Source organism: Lacerta agilis, chromosome 7, assembly GCF_009819535.1.
Source record: "Lacerta agilis isolate rLacAgi1 chromosome 7, rLacAgi1.pri, whole genome shotgun sequence".
NCBI classification, from domain to species: Eukaryota; Metazoa; Chordata; class Lepidosauria; order Squamata; family Lacertidae; genus Lacerta; species Lacerta agilis.
The window spans coordinates 28889074-28909908 of NC_046318.1; the positions used below are offsets into that span (position 1 = coordinate 28889074).

The 20835-nt window shown below is 39.8% G+C and overlaps 1 protein-coding gene across 4 annotated transcripts in view; it reads left to right on the forward strand.

The window, feature by feature from the left end:
• CDKAL1 (CDK5 regulatory subunit associated protein 1 like 1) overlaps positions 1-20835 on the forward strand; it is a 235481-nt gene that overhangs the window by 43379 nt on the left and 171267 nt on the right. For all 4 annotated transcript variants that reach the window (XR_004427012.1, XM_033154687.1, XM_033154688.1 and 1 more), the window contains one exon: positions 1477-1561. Coding sequence is in view for 3 of the 4 variants with exons in the window: in XM_033154687.1 (XP_033010578.1) it covers positions 1477-1561 (85 nt within the window). In the remaining variant the exon portion in view is untranslated. The remainder of the gene's footprint in view (positions 1-1476; positions 1562-20835) is intronic.

The following is a 20835-nucleotide window of genomic DNA, read 5'->3' on the forward strand; positions in this document are numbered from 1 at the left end:
TTTAGATTCATTGGATGGCCCCAGAATCTAATATTATAAGTTTTTCTTCTGATCTCTATCCACTCACTTTTTTGAGTTCTACTGTGTCATTTTTGAGGTTAGGCAACAGGAATCCTAATGTGGTTGCACCATAGATTTGTATGGCAATATTATAATATTGGCAGTTTCATTTTCATTCCTTTTCTTAAATAGCAATAACTTGGCACTTTTAAAAGAGATCCTTTTGGACCCTTTACAACCATTTTTAGTCACCTTGACTAATTTTGTGGCATCGGCAAACATTGCCCACTCACTGTTTACCTCCAATCCCCAAGTCTTTTATAAAGCAAAGGTCCCACTACTGATCTGTGGGGAGCTTCACTTGATGTGACTGACCCTATGATTGCCCCTAATGCATTAGCATTCAAACACCTGCCATGCTACTGCCAGCTCTTCAGTTCTGCTCTTAATAGGAACCTACCCTCAGTATGAAACTATCACTTATGTAATATATACAAAAGAAGCTACAGCTAAATTCTTACATTTTATTAGAGTTTTTGACATGACCACACTTGTGTTTCCTTGACCTTTGTTAAAACAACAACTGTGATGCTTTTTAAAACAACAGTTAGAATGAGGGACACCTTTAAAATATTTGTTATTCTTGTAGGAAACAAATGGGCGAGTTTGAACATTTCAGCCATGTGTGTGGGTGCTAATTGGCTGGTTGGAATATTCACCCATACTTCTCTGTGCTATGGTATTGCACTGCCAGAAGTTAAACCTTGTGTTGCAATGTGTGTGTAAAAATAGTGTGTGAGAGAAGGTAATTGTATTTAGATACCGAGAATGCACTTCAAGAAGAATCAGAATTTGGCACATGAGAAGAGTGGGGTGGTTATATCTGGTATACAGAAATGGGTGAAAACACAGCGGTGTGATTTGTGATAATGAAATGCCGTATACTAGATATGAGTAATCTTAGAGCCAAGGGCTGAATCCAGGCTTCTCCTAACCAACTCTCAGGGCTTTCTCTCTGTTCTTTTGCCTGACTGGAATGTGAACTGTGATAATGGCTCTTGCTTGCTTAGATGGATAGAGGGGTGTGGGTGTGGAAGTGGGCATGTAGAAACCTCTGACATCTGTGTGACCAGAATGCTATACAAAAATCAGAGTGACATCTGTTGTCCTGTCTACCACTGACATCTGGCACCCAGTAGGTTGTCTGCGAAAGAACATTGCTGTCAGGTTCCTCATCCATGCTCTATAAGGTATTGATTGATCATGTTGTCCATCTCATGAGCCTTAAATAGTTGTATATGAAACCTCCTCCCTGCACTGGAATATATTTTTTAAAAATATGTTAATGCTGATTATGAACAATGTCATATTCATATTTTTCTGATAGCTGTTCTCATTTGTTAAAGGGTTAAATCCAGTCCTATAGAAGACTCATGATCAAATTCTAATTGCTCAATATATATTTCTGTCTTCCAGACAATGCTGCAGAAGCTGATCTGTGGCTCCTGAACAGCTGTACTGTAAAAAGCCCTGCTGAAGACCACTTTAGAAACTCAATTAAGTAAGTTGCTCTCTTGGAAAAGAAAATACGTTGCATTTGTCTGTGAACAATCGTTGTTTCAGAGAGACCCCTTATAATCTAGAACTGTAACTTGACTGTGCAAAACAGGATGGGGTCTATTTAGAACATATGGAATACCTTTTTTAGTATTATACAGAAGGACTGATAGAGTTGAACTGTAGAAGTAGCATCTGATCCATGTAGCCACTGCCTTGAATAAAACACTGTAATCTTGCTTGCTTGTTCACTTACAATACGTGTGTACTTACTTGGTGCTATTTTTGAGATGCAGGTACTCATATCTTCCAAGTGTTGTGGGCACCAGTAGACAATGACTGCTATGGGCAGCAACAACAAAAAGAGAGGTGACAGCACTCTGTACTGATGAGCAGCATCACAAACAAAAGCACTTTGTGTATTACAATTTTTCTCTAATAATAATAATAATAATAATAATAATAATAATAAGTCCTCATAGCAGCCTGCAGTTATGGTTTTCACATTATGACACAATGAGAAAACTTAGAGGGCCAACCTGCTTAGTTTCCGCAATAGAACAGCATCATTTTCATTCTGACCACTATTTTAATTATATGCTGCTGCTTATGGTTTAACTTTTGGTTAATAAAGCAGGAGCAGAGCCCGTTCTGGCTACATTGATTGACATTCTAAGACAGGGTTAGGGATCCTGTAGTCCTCCAGATGCTGCTTGACTCCAGCTCCCATCACTCCTGACCATTGGCCGTAAGGTTTGGGGCCGTCCGTACTTGAAGGGCTTCTTTCTCCTGCATGAAATGGTAGATTGTATTTTTGTGCTGCCTTGTGAGTAGGCAAGAGTTTTGCCTGCTTGCCAGGCATGGGAGTCAACCTTTAGCCTTCACAACAAAAACCACTAATTGTGGCTTCAAGTGAATTAATGTGGTCACATCAGCTTTGGGTGTACGTGTAGTTTCCCAAAATTTAAACAACATTGAACTTAGCCTTTGCTACACTTTCTTCGTAACTGCTTCTAATGCTGATTTATTTATTTTTTAAGCATACAGCTTCCCATCACACCACCCCAGAAACAGCATGTTTTGATTTTCGTAGAGCCTTGTTGATCTCTTGATTATTGGTAGATAGGAATGAGAATAGGTGGCATTTGACTCGTGTCCAGTGTAAACTAAAAATGTTGCCTGTTAGGTAAAGATCCTGTCTTTATGTAAACTTCCATGTGATTGTTTTGTAATCAGAGCTTTAGTATAGTGGGTAGAATGGCATCTACTGAAACTGAGCATGACCTAACCTTATAATTATAGTTAAGCAGCTAGTGTGCTCAGAAGAATAAAGCAGAGGGTCATATTGGTGCTTTAAACGTAAAGGTAACCCTTATTGTTTGGCCCAGTTGCAGATGACTCTGGGGTTGCGGTGCTCATCTTGCTCTATAGGCCGAGGGTGCCGGCATTTGTCTTCAGACAGCCTCCGGGTCATGTGGCCAGCATGACTAAGCCGCTTCTGGCGAACCAGAGCAGCGCACGGAAACGCCGTTTACTTTCCCACTGGAGCGGTACCTATTTATCTACTTGCACTTTGACATGCTTTCGAACTGCTAGGTGGGCAGGAGCTGAGACCGAACAATGGGAGCTCACCCCATCACGGGGATTCGAACTGCTGACCTTCTGATCGGCAAGCCCTAGGCTCAGTGGTTTAGACCACAGCACCACCCGCACTGTGCTTTAGCTAGTAGATTAACAGAGATTCCTCCTCTACCTTTCATTGGGCTGGTTTGTTAGCAAGAATGAACTGTATTGAGCCTTGAGCTCGAGTCCTTCTCTCTTGCCTCTCCTCAGTTATATGATTCTATGTTGCAATGGGAAGGAAAATCCCTGAAAGAGATGCTTGTGGTATATGCCCAGGTAAGTATGTGTGCGAGAGAGAGCATGCTATGTCTGAGTGTATGTCTGATCTACATATGTGGAAAGTGCATGTTTCTGCATATGTGGTATGTGTGGGTTGTATGTGGGGATGCACATAGGTGAAAGTTTTGGAGAAACTTTCATCATGACCATTGCAGGCAGGTGGCCCTCAGACTGAAAATGTTGGCCACTATTGGTTTAGAGTTCTGAATGTAGTTGTGTGTTCACTCTAGACTGAAGCACCAGCAGCCTGGCAATGTTAGCCCTAGTTTACTAAACGCCAAGAAAACCCTAGTTTACTAAACACCAGCTATTAATCTGCTGTTAGGCAAATAATAATTGGTGGGCTACTCAGTTATCTTCGTAATAGAATCCTTAAGTTTAGCTCCAGCTGTTACAAGTGATAGCTTTTGACAATAATCTGTGTGTGCATTGAAGAAGAGAGGTGAAAATGAACTTTCCCTCAGTTGTCTCAGCTTCTTTTTATGTCTTTATAAGAATGTGATGCTTATTGGGACTGAATTGTGCTCCACAGGATTGTACAGTGACCTGTTTCTTGTGGAAAAGAGAATATACTTTCCTTGTGCTGAAACATCTGCACTGACATCCTGTTTGCCTCCAGGTGCAATTCAAAATGTTAGTTTGACATATAGAGCACTAGATGGCCTTGGGACTAGGATATCGAAAGGACCCTTTCCTCCTTTCCCAACTTGTTTGTTCACTCAGATCATAGTTTGAGGCCCTTCTCAGTCTACCACCATTTTCTAAGGTTAGGTGAGTGGTACTAGGGCCTTTTCCTGGACAGCAGCCTCTCTTAGGAGCACCCTCAACAGGTATATTTCTTTAAGATATTTTAAATATTTTTCCTCTTAGGAAAAAATGTTTTTCTGTTGGAAAACTTGAGGCAGTTTTATGTGTAAAACGCCATTATCAGTGCAAAAAAGCTGCTGCTATTTTGAGGGTTGAAGCTGCAGGAACTGCCTTAAAAACCCTCCTTTTCTCTTGATGGTGTGCAATTCTTATATAAAGCACATAATTTATAGAGCGCTTTAGAGGGTTCACAGTGCTTCAAACATATTACAGTATTTTTAATTCTTACAATAATCTGTTAAGATAAGTTACAGGTAGGTAGCCGTGTTGGTCTGCCATAGTCAAAACAAAATAAAAAAGAAAAAATCCTTCTAGTAGCACCTTAGAGACCATCTTAAGTTTGTTCTTGGTATGAGCTTTCGTATGCATGCACACGATCTGAAGAAGTGTGCATGCACACGAAAGCTCATACCAAGAACAAACTTAGTTGGTCTCTAAGGTGCTACTGGAAGGATTTTTTTTTTTTGTTCTGTTAAGATAAATCAGTACTAGGAACTGAAGCTGAAAGTATCTTCCTTAAAGCACATAGTAAGTATATAGTAGATAGAGGTAAAATTCAACTTGAGGACTTCCTGAAATCTAATTTTGGCTACAATCCTAACTGCTCTTATCTGGGAGGATGCCCCTTTGAATTCAAAAAGTCTTAGTTTTGAGTAGACATAGTTAAGATTGTGCTATTAGTCTCTGTGTTACCAGCTCTCATTATAATGTTTAAGGTGCAACTTGAATGACTTTTGGAAAGGAAAACAGAATCTGTGTTGCAGAATTATTCATGCAGTTTAATGTTTAACATCCTAAAAATCACTTGACTGTATTTCAAGAATAAAGCCTTTGAACTGTGATGTTGAGCTCTATTTTGAGGTTATGTTAATTGTTAATGTGTAAGAATGCAGGACAAAGGTTAACATATTTTGCAAAAGTGTTGCTGCAGAAACACTTGGTAGGAGGTGTGGCAGTCTGGGACCTTGTGTGTACATAAAAACGTTGGTAGTCCTTAGCTAATAAAATAAAATCACTAGTCCCTTTGTCCTCACATAGCTTTTTTATTTTAAAAAGTAACTTTTTCTTGGGTTTTATAAACAGGGATTGTAGGAATAATAAATGATACTAATAAATAGACAAAGTTTTCTATGCCATTTGTTGTTGGCTGTTGTTGGCATTGATCTGTCTTGAGAGACAAGGGAGTGTGCCTCCAGGGGTGAAGTCAGAACATTGTGTTAGCCGCACTGAAGTGTCCTCCTCAAGGCGCAAGCCTGTGCAGTGTGTATAGAGGTATTGGGCTGCCCATATGACAAGCCTCACCTCACTGAATGCCTCAAATAAAAGCTGAGCAAGACGTTTGGCACCAGGTTGACTGTAGGAGCTGCTGGAAGGAGGCGTAGAAGACACCATCCAACCATCTTAGGCACTCCACTCTGGATTGGTGTAGGGTTTACTCCTTAGCCATTTCTTCTCCCGAAGATAGTCCACAAGGTAGCGGAGGTTTAGGATCAGAGTTTTTCTTCTCCTTGATGGGCTACCTTCCCAGGTTGACCATCCCCATTTGTCCCTCATTCCCTCTACGGCACTTGTAGCAACCGCCTTGTTGACGTTGGACCCACTATGGGTCTTGTCTGCTCAGTCTGCCAGAGCCTGTCTTCTCATGCTGGGGAAGCCCCTAACACATTGAGGGCTACCCTCACCTGGTTTAGCTGGCCAGTAGAATCCATTTACTGGCATGTGGCCGCTGTCACATACTGACAGCTTCTAAGAGCCACAGGTGATAGCTGAGTGCAGGGTGGGGACCAAAGGTGGACAAACTACCCCAGAAGGAGCACAGTGTGTTCCCCCACCAGAAGTACTAGTCTTCTTCTAATACCCCATCACAAAATTAGCTTAATAAATTGGCAGCAATAGCTACTACAGTGGTACCTCGGGTTGTGGACACGATCCATTCTGGGCTGCCATTCGCACCCCCAAAAGCCCACAACCTGAGCGGCGATATTGCGCATGTGCGGAAGCGCAATATCGCGCTTCTGCCCATGCGCTACCTGTGCAGACCACGTGGAGCGCTTCTGCGCATGCGCATGGGGCGAAACCTGGAAGTAAACACTTCTGGGTTTGCCATGCTCATAACGCGAAAAAACGCAACCCGCAGCGGATGTAACCAGAGGTATGACTGTACATATGGTTCATTATTAGTGGTCATTGTAAGGTTTTTGGTTCATGGAGTGTTTCAGATTAAAAACAATAACAAAGGGGAAACAGGATGGAACAGAGTTAACAGATAACATTCAACATCGCTTAGCTAAAACACCTAATCAGGAGCCATTCTGGTTGTGCTTAGATTAAGTACGAGTAATAGTCAATTTTTTTCTCTTATGTTTCCAATGGAACAATATAAAATGCTGGTATATTGATGAACGTGGGAGGAGGCTTCAAAGTGAAGGTAATAATTTATGTTTAAATGTAAATTTAGATCAACCAGATTGAGCCAAACACGGATGGCAGGGATTATTCATTTTCTGGAATACTGGCATATGTTATTAAATTCAACCACACTGGGGTAAAGCCATCTTTCTTGATCTGTCCACATGTCAACTGTAGTTTATTTGTTAATATCTCAAGAAGAGCTGTTTCCCAAACTGTTTTGTACCAGTTGTCTATTGTAGTGTCAGAAAGGTCTTTCTAGGTCTTGTTATATTGCTTCTCCCTGCTTGTAATAAATGGTTTATTATTCTTTATTATGTAAATCCAGATTGTTGTCTTGGCCGCATAGCTTTTGTGAGTCACTTATGGTTAGGGAGAAAAATACATATATCACAGCTCGTATAAACATTCCCTGCCTGTTTACCTGGAGAAACCTCTTCCTTAATTAGTGACTTTAGAGGCCTTATTAGAGATTGCTATTACCCTGATAAAATCTAATGTATTTCTTGCCTTTGCAATATAGATACATAATGAAGCCTTTATCATATATACAAATATTGTGGTCTCAGTTACTGGTATCTGAGTTCTGGAACTGGCCCGGTAGAGTATTGACTGCCACCACCTTCTGAATATAGAATATTAAGACTCTGCGGTAGCTTGGCTAAAAGGCATAGAACAAGAATGTAGGGTGAAATACTGTATAGGTTATTTGGAATCCCCTTAGATTAAATCACATCAGCTGTACCTTAACCAAATATTTTGATTTTTCAAAATATACAGAATATGGTATTACAGTCAATTTAAATAAACAAGCAAAGTTTGTTCTGGACTACTAACATAGGCAGGTGGCTGCAGCCCAACAGAATTCCCTCATGCTACCATTTGAATTGCTGGGCTTGGATGGGTAATCATAGTGACAGGAGTAGCGCCTATCTGGTCTGGTCAGGGGTCCCCTGAGAGTTTCTGGGCCCTCAGCCACTGCCCTGCCTGCTTCCTCCCTAGTGCTAGGCCTGTGTATTTGGCCTATGATTTCTTGGACAGAAATCTTTATCTTGTCAGTTACTTCCTTAATTACAGACGTAAGATATAAACCAGTAATAGCATGAAACTTTGTCCATTATTGTGTGTTTTCAGGGGCTGATTTCCTGACATAGCAGGGAGACATAACCCACTGCCTCTTAAAATTTAATTTTGTAAAAGAAATCCACTTTAAAAGTTCATAAAGCACAGTGAAGCTGTTCTGTATGTAATGATGTCACTGTAGCTCCCAGGCAGAGAACTCTGCTGATGGATGTGGCTATAAAAAGTGAAGCAGGTTAGCTTTTTGATTGCTTCACACTGTAAATCTATGTGACAGATTCATGCTGAGTTTTCCTATTAGATATTAGTTAAGCTTAAGTCTGATTTACTTGTTCAGATCATTGGCAGTTTTTCCTAATGGCATCAGTTCTGCTGAAGGCCAGATAAGAAAGCGGGAGCCCTGTCCCCAAGATGTGTTTAGTACAGTGGTACCTCGGTTTACAAACTTAATCCGTTCCTGAAGTCCGTTCTTAAACCGAGGCACGCTTTCCCTAATGAGGCCTTCTGCCGTTGGTGCCCTTCCACTGTTCGGCTTTGGTTCGTAGACCGTGGTAACGTTGGCAAACCGGAACACTACTTCCGGTTTTGCGGAGTTTGTAAACCGAATAGTTCGAAAACAAACAGGACTGTTCGTAAAGTAAGGTACCACTGTACTTCTGTTACAATTTGGTGAAATGAGCCAACCCTCTCTTTCACTGTCTACCTCTATACCTGCATGGTTCTGTATCTGAATGATTTTATAATAATAATAATAATAATAATAATAATAATAATAATAATAATAATAATAATAATTTATTTTGAAAAAGATAATGTTAGCATTGGTTTTGGGGAGCTCTGGCATTTGCCTGACCATGCCAGATGCTGACACCAGGTCTGGATATCTCCTTGGAGGAGAGGCCATACTTCAGATGCAGAAAATTTGCTTTGCCTGCTGCCAGTCAGAGTAGGCAGTACTGTGCTAGATGGACCAGTGGTCTGACAATATAAATCAGTGTGTGCACTCACACACACAAATAAATAAATACGTTTGAACCCCACCACCATTTTCACAACAGCTGGGGTTTTTTGCAAAGTGAGGCATCTCAGACATTATGTTTGAAAATTCTTTCTAGTAGCACCTTAGAGACCAACTGAGTTTGTTCCTGGTATGAGCTTTCGTGTGCATGCACACTTCTTCAGATACCTCTGTAACTGCTAATCTACAACCTTTTCCTTATGGAGGAACGGGATGAAGTCCTGTTCTCAAGTCAGGTGTTCCAGCATTTCTCAAAGGAGTGTTATAGAAACCCTCTCCTTTCCAGGTGGCGAGTTCTGAAGTTGGTTATTGTTGCATTTGACGATTGTGGAATGCAGTATCATTTTCCTCACCCTCTCATACACACACTTACCATTAATAAGTCATGCTAGGTGGATTTGAGCAGGTCCTAGTAGATATTGTGTTGAATTCTGCATTAAGTATATGTTTGTCTCTGTCCTTACCTCTTTTTGTTAGGCAAAGAGCTCAAGAAATCATGTCAAACCTCTCCATGTGAGATAAATGGGAATAACTCAAAGTTGCCATTGCACGTCTCTCTCATTTCATTTGGAAAGGTGTTCATTCTGTCAGTAAGAGTAAACGAACAATAACTCTGTTATTCATCAGTTTATGATTTATCATGAAAAGCATGCTATCAACAAAATATCACAAAATATTAGTCATGTCACTTGTTTTAAGACCCAGGAAAAATGTGGATTTCTGTTGAAAACAGTAAAAAGGTACTTAATTGCTTGCACATTAGGCTTTTAAAAGAAGGGGGTGGTTTGATATTGTCACGACACTACTACCAAAAAAAGAGCAAGTGTAGTGGGGGTAGGGAAATGTACACATGATTATGTGATTGCTTTTAAAGAGTTTACCCTAGATCTCTAAATACTATGTTGGAAAAGAAAAAGGACCTTTGTAAAAGCTGTTCTAAAAGAGGGGTGTCAGATATGCCAGTTAGGGTAGTAAAACATTTTGTTCTTTATCAATTTACTATTTGTCCTGGTGTTATTTTCCATAACTAAATATGTTTAGCTGGGGGCTAATTCCAAAAAGCTAACACAACAGAGCCTTTCCCAACTCTCATATTGCTGTACTCAAACCTTGTTTTAGACTGCTACCCACCCCCAGTATCACCCACTGCTCACAGTATTCAAATGTATGCCATTACTTTAAAATCACAAATTTTTCCTTCTAGTTTTTTCTCTATCCCTACTCAAACCTCTGCTGCTGTTTTGAACCACTTTTCCCCTTTCAGTGTCTAAGTCACCTCCATGCTATGGCAACTGGTGTTGTGTAGTCTGCCTTCTCTTCTGTTCCGCTATCCCACCTGACTTCATGCAAGTCCAGGACTGATGCAGCACTGCAGATCCTCCAATGGAGACTGTGTGATGATAGCATTGCGTTTTTATGTATATAGGAAGAAAAAAATAGGGAGGTGTCCTCAATTCCCCCCCCCCCGAGGTTCTTAAGAATATATCATCTAACATAATTTTAATTTGAGTGAGTAGAGAGGAAGAAAATGAGTTCTTAGGCAATAGAGCCTGACAACTATGTCATTTGTTACTTACTCACTGGAGGATGGGGACATACTTTTAAGGTTCGTTGTGAAAAGTCTGAACGAAGTTGCAGACCCTTATCAGTCTTAATGTTAGGTGCCTGCACATTCTTTATTTCTTTTTATTGAGAGATTGATTAGTGCAGTACAACTTTAAATATTCTTATTTCTGTTTTGTCCTCTAATTAGGACTACAATTGTTCTTTTTGCTTCTGATTAGTAGTATAATAGTTGGTTTTGCCTGTAAGGCAGTTTTTATTCTTTTTAAACTGAAATGCATTCGTATTTATTATTTTTTGTAGCCTGGCTGAAATAAGTATTAAAATAGCTCTTGAAAAACATGCTTTTGAAAGTCCGTGGATTTCATCTTTTACAGCCCTTTGTTGCAAAACTCTAGTGTGTGGTTTCCAGTTGTGATGCATGAGATGCATAATATTTATTGTAAAACTTTAAAGTTAAGATCTTCATAAGAATGTTTTGAATTGTTACAACTTATTGTTGGAGTGCCAGCTCTTAATAAAACAGCCCCCTTATTACTCTTCATCCCAAGATGAAGCTGTAGATATAACAGTGTGGATTTATTACAGTTCCTTCTGATTCCTGCTTAGTAATTCTGAAGTACGGGGGAGCTATACTAAATGGTTTTCCCCACTCTTTATAGTTTTAGGTGCATTTTGTAACTGATAATACAGATACTTTATATAGACCATTCTGACCTGTAGTGCAGTGTTTTTCAACCTTTTTTGGGCAAAGGCACACTTGTTTCATGGAAAAAATCACGAGGCACACCACCATTAGAAAATGTTAAAAAAAATTAACTCTGTGCCTATATTGACTATATATAAAGTAATTTTTCATTTTTTCCCACGGCACACCAGGCAACATCTCGCGGCACACTAGTGTGCCTTGGAACAGTGGTTGAAAAACACTGCTGTAGTGGATTGTAAGCAAGGGAAGATGAGTTCTACATGAATGCTGAAGTGTTCAACCTGTGCATTCTCTTATGTCATAATTAGTTTAAGTAATCTACTTGAAGTAGTCTCTACTGGTGGTACCTCAACTCTGCTTTTATCCTGTGACACTTTTTCTGGATCAATGTGACCTTGAGCTGATACTCTGATATTTAAAAGCAGTGAACATTTTGCACAAGGGCAACCAGGTGGGTGACCCTCAGGTTTCTTTAACTGAAATGTGTGAAGTGTTTAAGGGGCTTGTAGTGGTAGCAGATTCACACATGATAAGCTTGTTTATTTATAGAGAGCATTTAATCTCAGAAGCTGTCTAAAACATAAATGCATAACAAAAATTACAATGTTTAACAGATTTCTACTCTGTGCTAGCACTGTCCATGGAAACATTTGGGTGCAAGTTCCAGCTTTCCTCTCCAAAACATAAGGAATTTTTCTTCCATCCAGGTGTGCTCAGACCAAATTATATTTATCAATCTGTCTTAATGAATAGAATAGAATAGAATAGAATAGAATAGAATAGAATAGTCTTTATTGTGCTGTTGTGCAAACATCCGCTGACAGTTGCTTTAAGGTCGGTGGTTATACTACTACTATTTATTTATTTATTTATACATACATACATACATACATACCCCACCCATCTGGGTGGTTCCCAACAAAAAATACAATAAAGAGATTATTGGCTTCCCTTCTTCATATAGTGCATAGTTAAACTATGGAACTCACTCCCACATGAGGCAGTGATGGCCACCAACTTGCATGGCTTTAAAAGAGACGATTAGATAAATTTGTGCAAGAGAGGGAGCAGTTTGGAGGCAGCAGTGCTTTTGAATACCAGTTCCCACAGGCATCTGATCCGCCTCTGAAAACAGGATTCTGAACTAGATGGGCCACTGGCCTGATCCAGCTGGCTCTTCTTATGTTCTTGAACTAAATATGTGCCTGATTTCTAGTTTAATGGGTTCATTTTTCCCCTAGGAAAAGGGGAGCTATTTTTCTTAAGATTTTGTGGCAGTTATTTGAAATTTTAAAAACTTTTACAAATTACTCATAGTGCCACTAGGAACTCTGCATCCTGCCAGCATGACAGCAGCATTCCTTTGGAATATTTTTTAGAAAGTACACCAGCAGTGGCAGAGCTTCAAACTCCAGTGGGGGGTGGGGAGGCGAGAGCAGGCGGGGGCGTGACTGGCGTGCGTCCCAGGGGCGTGGCATGCTGCCTGCAGGGGCGTGACACGCGTCCTGGGGGGTGTGGTGTGCCACCTGTGGGGGGCAGCCATGATGGCACCCCACTGGGATTGTGCTGCCGGGGGCGGTGCGCTCCCCCCGCACCCCTGTTCCTCTGCCAGTGTACACCAGTACCATAACAGTTATTAAGTAAGATAAACTCCAAACCCCCTGATCCTGATCCTCAAAAAATCTCAGAAATTAAATCACGCCATCAAGTTTTTGTGGGTAACTTCACCTGTCCCATCCTAGCAAATGGCAAGGAAAAGAACCCCTTGACTTGATCCATGTAGAACTACTTTGAACTCTGAACTCTATTTTTGTTACTGTTCTCTGTTCTTTGCTTCAGATTACAGTATTTATTATATAAACTTTTGCACTCGCATTGGTATTTGCTTAAAATTCTGTAAAAATTGTGTTTAGGCAACTCTATTCAGACATGTAGATGTTACATGTGTATTTTCTCTTTTAAGCTGCTGTTGGTTTCCATCATCTTTTCAAATTTTTTAAATACTTGTTTTTAACAGTCTTTATCAAGAATGTTAATGTTTTGTTTTCTAATGTTTTCCATATTTGTAAACCACTTAGTGGGTGTTGTTGTTGTTGTTTTTTACAGCCTAGTAGTATATAAATTTTGCCAAGTAAATAATAAATAAATATCTGTGTTTGCTAAAGTCTGTTACTGAGAAGTTAGGTTTTAGCTTCAGATTTTCCCTTCCCTATCTCTATAATATAATCTGAGCAATGTGAGGTGGGTAGCATGTAAGCCTCTTTTTTTACTCCATATTTCAAGTAAGTGTGCCTCAAACTGCCAAAGCCATTATTTTTACTCTTAAACCATTTTATTCTTTCATGAATATATATTACAGTTGCAACCCTGGTATGGTTATTGCCAGCCCACTAGACGCTACTGGCTTTTATGGATTCTTCTTGAACCCCCCAAAGTAAACAAGGTAGTTGTAGGAAACACAGTTCCATCTGTAGTGCACAATTTTCTCAAATAAATAGTGTTTCAAATCTCAAAAATGGTGTTGCAAATTCCCCCAAATTAGTTTTTTCATGAATTAGTGCACAAGGTCTGTATGCACTGGCCCAGAACAAGTAGATTTGGTAACCAGTCAGTTTCAAAAGCAAAGAGTGGGGAAACGGTAATTAACAGAGAGACTGTACCCTGTAGTCTGTCCAGAAGTCATCTACCAAATGCCATCATTCTCTGATTTAGTAGGCTTCAAAATGTCTTTGTAGATGAAGCTATAGTTGGTCACATTATAACAATTCCCTTTGCATTTTTTAAAATTCCTAAAACATTTAAAGATGTACAGGCTCGAGGTTTCACTGTAGCATTATAATATTTAATCTTCAGTTATAAAGCCCCTAATGCAAGATTAGTTGTCAGTCTCTTATGTATTTCTAATGTGACCCGCAGCACCGAACAAGTTGTTCTCTACTTTTTTAAGTATAGTAAATGTCTATATCTTATAGACATATCTTATATCACGTAAACAGGCACCGTGAAACCTGTATATAGAAGAGCAGTATATACAAAATGTACCTTTGAGCAAGGAGCTTTGACGTATTCGGTACAAATGCTTCATGTTTCAGAATAAATGCATTGCAGACTGGCACATGGAATCAAATATTACCTTGAGGCTTCTTCTTTCAGTCAGCCACCCTTACCTAATCTTATGAATGAAACCTGAACCATCTGCTTGACAGATGGTGTGGGCAGGTAGGTAACCAAAGAAATTGTGTGTTTTTCTTGCAGATAAAGTTGTGCTTACCATATGCACTTTGTTTACCAAGTGCTAGTGAAGCCTTTAAAGAAAAGGCTTTATACCATCTGGATTAGAGAGCCATAATGGGAAGAGAGGCAGTTATGTCTGTACAAAGTGCCTTTCCTCAAACTGCTGTTTACAGGATCATTTATGACTAATTAACGGGCTGACTAATTCATATTGCTCAATAGTGGGTGGACCCTTGAATGCATAAAAGCAGATGTGAATGCTGCCTCTCCCTCCCTCTTTGTTTAATCTACAAAACAATCAAATAGTTTAAAGAACTGAGCCCAAATCCTCACAAAACACTGAATATGCAATTACCCCAAACAGGACAATACGTGCATTGTATTGTATTACAGCTAACTTCAGATTTCCACTAAGTTGCACAATGGACCTTCTTCTCAGTATTTTTTTTTAAACCACTTTCTTTGGTTGGAAGTGCAACAATCTGGCAAAATTTAAACTAGATGAAGGTGGAGACCCATGAACACCTATTTAAACATATGTTTACATGTAAGCCTTGAGGGATAACTTTTTATTAAAAGAAGAACATAAAGAACAAGGGGTGTCCCCCGCCCAAGACAGGTGCAATGCTGTGAATAATTACAGTCCTGCAAAAAGATTAAATTAAAAAATAGCAGTTGTAGAGCAGCTGGCAGGCTTACCTGTGACAGGTATCTTTCTATATTGAAGGTGAGATATGTTCTGTTTATGTAGGTTACAGTTTGCATAGACTTGTTCAGTATTTCAAAAACCAGCCTGCTTCAGAACTAGCAAATAGTTTTTAGGGGGGGAATGTGGCATGCAACAATGATGAGGCATCTCAGTAATTACGGAGCCAGCTGGCTGTAACAAAACACCATTCTTTCTGGAAATTCAGACAAGAGCCCAGGAACCTTTTCTATGGCAGGCTGTTAGTGCACAATCCAGTGCTACTGTCCTTGTCCATACCACTACCACTGTCTCTGAGCAGGTATAGGAATGAGCAGGTATAGGTAACAGGGGTTGTTTTAGAGGTAAAAGGAAAAAGTAGAGCTGAACACCTGGACTGTGCATCCTGTACATAGGATTCTACCTGCTTAGGTGTGTGTTTCAATGTAGGCAGATAACCCTTGATATATAATTACTAATAAACATTATTCTTGGAAGCTCAGTGAAGGTGGTGGTATTGTTTGGTATTCATGGAAAGGCAGGACATAAATACCGGTACTTTAAATGAATAACATGCTAGAGTGAAAGCATGTGCTGTGTTTAGTAATGAAGCATTGCTGTATCTACATCTTGAGTAGAATCAAAACTGTATACTAGAATTTATTCCTTGTAGCAGCCACTTAGCACCACCTCTCCCATCACTGGCTCTCTGTCAAATAATCTGCAGTGATCCTCTCCTTTACCTGCACCATTGTACATGAAAATATGTGGATGAGAGAGCTGTTGTAATCAGGAGTCTCCTTTTTCCTTTATTCTGTTGTTTATTTTATTATTTAAAGGGCTTATATACTGCTTTTCAGAACAAAGAAGTTTACAAGTGCTAAAATATAACAATAGCAATTGTAAAAACACAATAGTAAAACTGTTGAATCTTATTACAATGAGACAAATAAAAGCGAAAATAGTCTCATACTACCATTGGACACATATTCTAATTATTTGACCCAACTGCCACCTTACATCTTATTTCCCAAATGCCTTTAAAAAATGGATATTGTAAGATCTTTCTTTAAAATCAGTGGGCCTTATGTGACTTTCTACAGAATTGCATTCCATAAATAGGGGCCACTGCAGAAAAGGTCCTGTTCCTTATGCTCCCTCAGACAAAAAAAAAACTTTTATTGGCAGAGACTTTACTTATATCCTACATGCTAAGTCTTAAGGTTTTTGTAGACTGGTACATTGGGGTGAATAACCTTTTTCATCCTGAGGGAAGGCCAGGTGGAAAAGTGTGCAGAACAATGAATGAAATTTTTATCATTGTATTTAAGATTGGTCTCTTCATATACGGTATACACCCCTTCCTCTTTTTCTGTTTTCCACCCACAATACAAAAACAACAAAAAATGGAATAGTTACTTCTTGTAATTACTAACAAAAGGTAATGCATTTAACACACATTTCCTCTTTACATATTCGTAAGCATCTATGTAAGATCCATTGTCAACTTGGGAGTTTTTCTGTTTACATGCACACTGCTCTCTGTCCTCCATACTGACAACCCAAGAGGCATTATCGGAATTCAAGAACACATTCCAGCCTGGCAAAAAGACAGTATATTCTGGCGTATAAGACTATTTTTTAATCCAGGAAAATCTTCTCAAAAGTCGGGAGTCGTCTTATACGCCGGGTGGAAAATCTGTGGTTGAGTATATCTCAAACTCTACATTTTAACTGGAAAAGTTGGGGGTCGTCTTATACGCCCAGTCGTCTTATACGCTGGAATATATGGTATTTGTAGCGGGAAGCAGGGCCAATGGGGGGCATCATCTGTGGAGAGAGGGCTGTGTGGCCTGAGGAAGAGTTCCATGGCCAAGATAGGCCTGGAGAGCTCCATTTGCCCCGGGCTTTAGGTTTTCCACTCCTGTGTAACTGATCCATAAAGTAACCTAGTCCCAAACTGTTTAGGTCTTTAAAGGTTATCAACAGCACTTTGAGTCAAGCCTGGAAACACACTGTCAACCTGTGCAACTGGTGCAGTAACATTGTGATACTATCTGATCACCTGGTCCAGGCCAGAAGTCAGGCAGCTGCATTCTGTGCTAGCAGTACTTTCTGAGCTATCTTCAACGGCAGTGCCAATAAGAATCTTAACAGCCTTCTAGTTTCTGTCACCGGAATCATCACTAAATGTCTGTGGTGGGGAGGGTGTCAGATTTGCAAAAGCAAAGTTAGCATTTTTCTCTTAGCCAAAGGGTTAGGTTTGTGAAGGTGATGGAGTCTATATTTCAAGCAGGGTTGCTAGCTAAGCATCCTCAGATTCCACGAGTTGGAAGTAGGGCCGGGCAATTAAACTGGGTTGAAGTTTAATCCAAAACTGGGCTGAAGTCCATATTGTGATACTGGTTTTATAATTTTTGGCCTAGCAATATATCCCAAATCATGGTGTGTGTGCATGTACATGTGCGTGCGCACTATGCAAAAATTGCAATGTGGGGGAAACGGTGAAGCCAGCCAATACATCTACATAGCTCCATCCTTATTTCAGACATAGTGATATATTGCGATGTTTAGCTGGTGATAAATCGTGATGTTGAAGACCAGATATCGCTGAGCCCTAGTTGAAAGCCGACACACATAATGCCAAGGAGGAATAGAAAAAAGTTGTGATTGTCCTGCATTTCCCATACGGAACACTTTGTTTCGCTGTACAGATTTCAAGAAATGCAAACAACCTCGCTTACTCATGCAATGTGACAATAATAATGGAACGGTGATAAACTACTTCTACTCTCTATCTTTATCATGATGTGAGGATTTAAAAAACTAATTGAAACATTAGCTTTTTATCTTTCTTATCTGTTGCCCTCTTCCAAGATTATGTTCTGCCTGCTGTGATTGGCTGTGGTCATGACTTTGCTTTGAAACACTAGCTTTTACATAGATCTGTACATGCAAGGTGTGTTATAAAGATGTTCTAGGCCATCTGTTGATAGAAGAATGTTCCCAATGAACCACCTGGTGTTTCGGCAAGGATTTGTTCCAGATAAGCCCTGGTTTACTTAATAAACAATAATATTGAGAGAGGAGGGGAGGAGGAGCGAATTCAAGAGGTCAAAGTTTTCCCTCTTGTTACATAATGTCGAATAATACCATTCAGATCATCATTACTTTCCTTTTTGTGGCTTATCTATCATTAAAGCAATTTTCTTTTCACTTTGCAAATTGAAGATGATGAGTAATGTTAAACAAAAGGAATCGCACAATGATTGGTATAATGTTCTGTGCAGTATATGATTTAATTTGGAGTTTCAGATAGCCACCTGCTGTACTTTTGTCTGTGCGGCAATCTGGCAGGAGAGGCTCTGCTGTTTTGGATCTCTCTTTATTTGTCGTGTCTTTGGAACCATCTGACTCGGCTGTGAACTGCAATGATGAAGTGCTTAGCTACTGGGTGTTTATACAAATAAAACCAGGATTTTTTCCACAATCATAAAATGCTTTTAGCATGTTGATACAACATTTTAACTTTATCAGAAGCCAGCCTGTCTTGTTATCTAAATCACTAAAGTAAAATAGAAAAGGATCCTGTTACCGTTGGGGACTGTGATTACCGATCAGGTTTTAGTAGTTGCTTGTTCCATTTTAAGTGGGTGATTGGATGGCTTCACCTGTAGTTAAGTTAGAAACAAGGAACCCTGCAGCCAAATGCAGTCCTTTGTATTCAAGAATATTACTGTACAGTGTAATGGCCTGAAGCCTCACTTTTTCCCCCCTCCAAAATCCAACCATGAAAAGTTAAAGTGCAGCTTAAATTCGTGATCTTACAAAAATTGGCTTTTACGATATCGCTGTTGAAACAGACATACGGTAAAATGGAACGGGTGTGAGTGCCTGCAGAATTTTAAAGGAGTGGCTTATATTCTGGTATTGTCTTTTTCTCTTCCTCCCCCCCCCCCTTGAATTTTAAAGGTGTTGCTTATATTCGGGCCAATATGGTATGTCCACAGCAAGGTAACTTGGGCCCCGGTTTTGTGGATGCAAGCAGCATAGAATACAAGGGCTCAGTGAGCCAATTAGAGCCAGATCCAACATTCATTTAATCATTAAATTTGTATACCGCCCTTCATTTGTAGATCTCAGGGCTGTTCACAGCATAAAGATAAAGATAAAAACACAAAATACACAAAAAAGCAAGAACAAGGACAAAATAAACCAATCACCACCCCCGCTTGTAGAGAGTGGCAGTCTTTCAACAGAGTATCTCACATTTTAAAATGAATTCAGATATTAAGGGATTAGCTGATAGAGAAGTAAAAGTGTCAGTATTAAATCAGGTTTCCCTTGAAATAACATTTTGATAAGAGGAATAAATAATTGAAGCTGGTCAGTCGTGGATAACACAGGAATCAAATATAGGCCTGTCTAGCTCAGTATTATTAACACTGAGCACTTGCAAAGTCTCGTCTTTTATTTGCAACAACACCCGACTTCCCTGTGGTATAAGCAAGTCAGACGCATGGCTGTCCTGTGACAGGCCAGTATTGACACCACATAGGCTTCTGAGTAGACCAGGAGCAAAGGTGCAGGGCACAAATCCACAGGCCCAGCATTAGAGCAACCTTTCTTCTCCCTGTCGCTACCTTTTTTGGTTGCATATATACAGAGAAGCTTAAAGCGAATGGGGAGGAATGAGTGACAGGAGTGGGGTTTAAGGATCAAGTGTTTGAGCTTCCCTGTGGTCGTACCAGCTACTGTGTGCCTGCATGTGTCTGCCTGAATTTGAGGTTGTCTGTTGTACATGTGGCACATGTGCAAGAGTGTGAATGACTTTCTAGTCACATTGAAACTAACAGGGTAATCAAGACCGCAGATTGAAAATGGGTTAGCTCCTGCCCCCGCCAGTCAAGGCATAACTCCAGAAATTTCTGCTTTCTACAGAATGTCTAGTACTAGAGGAGCCAGCTCTCCTTTTTAGCTGATCACTTCATTACAACTAAGGAGAAGCTGTGTATATGGTGGTGGCGATAGGGAAACAAGAATACATATATATGTTGTTGATTTATTCTTTTGAGAATTGGAATAATAACTAATTGGAATAACAGTAATGGTTTGGTGTAGGGATCAAGGACAGCTACAAACACAGAAATTAGAGAACAAGCAGCTGTTTGTCTGCCTATATCATCTTCATAGAAATGTCTCAAAGGTACAAACATGGAAGACAGCATCACTGGCAGAATACGTGGGTATATTATCTATTGGGAGTATTCTCGCTCCTTGGAGGCAAACTGGTTGATGTATGATCAGACCTTAGGAATGTGAACTGCATTCAACTACACTCTCCCCTGGGACAGGTAGCATTCTGAGTTATTGTTCAAAAGGATGGCTTGCAGTCAGGAAGACAATCTTTTTAATGCCAATTCTTAGCTCTGCTTCTTCCTTTTCACTTTCTAGCTGCATAGGGGGAAGTGGAACACAACAATACACATTGGAATGGTATGGGTAGCTCTTCAAAATATTGTTGCAATAAGCAGAGGGGCACAATAACTCTTGTGTCCCTCTGCTTCTAGTTTTGACTCAGTCAGCATTGTACTACTGTTGTACACTTTTGCTTTGCTGTTTTTTAAATGCTGTAATACTATTAGTATTTAAATTTCTTCACTATTGGTATATGGGATGTTGATCTAAAAGTGTCCAGGCAAAATACATGCTATAGGGACCACTAGAATGATTATCTAATGCTCTCTGAGATTTAGAATAGTTGCATTCCTTCAGTATAATAATTTTGAAAGAATTAAGGAACTTGCTGCA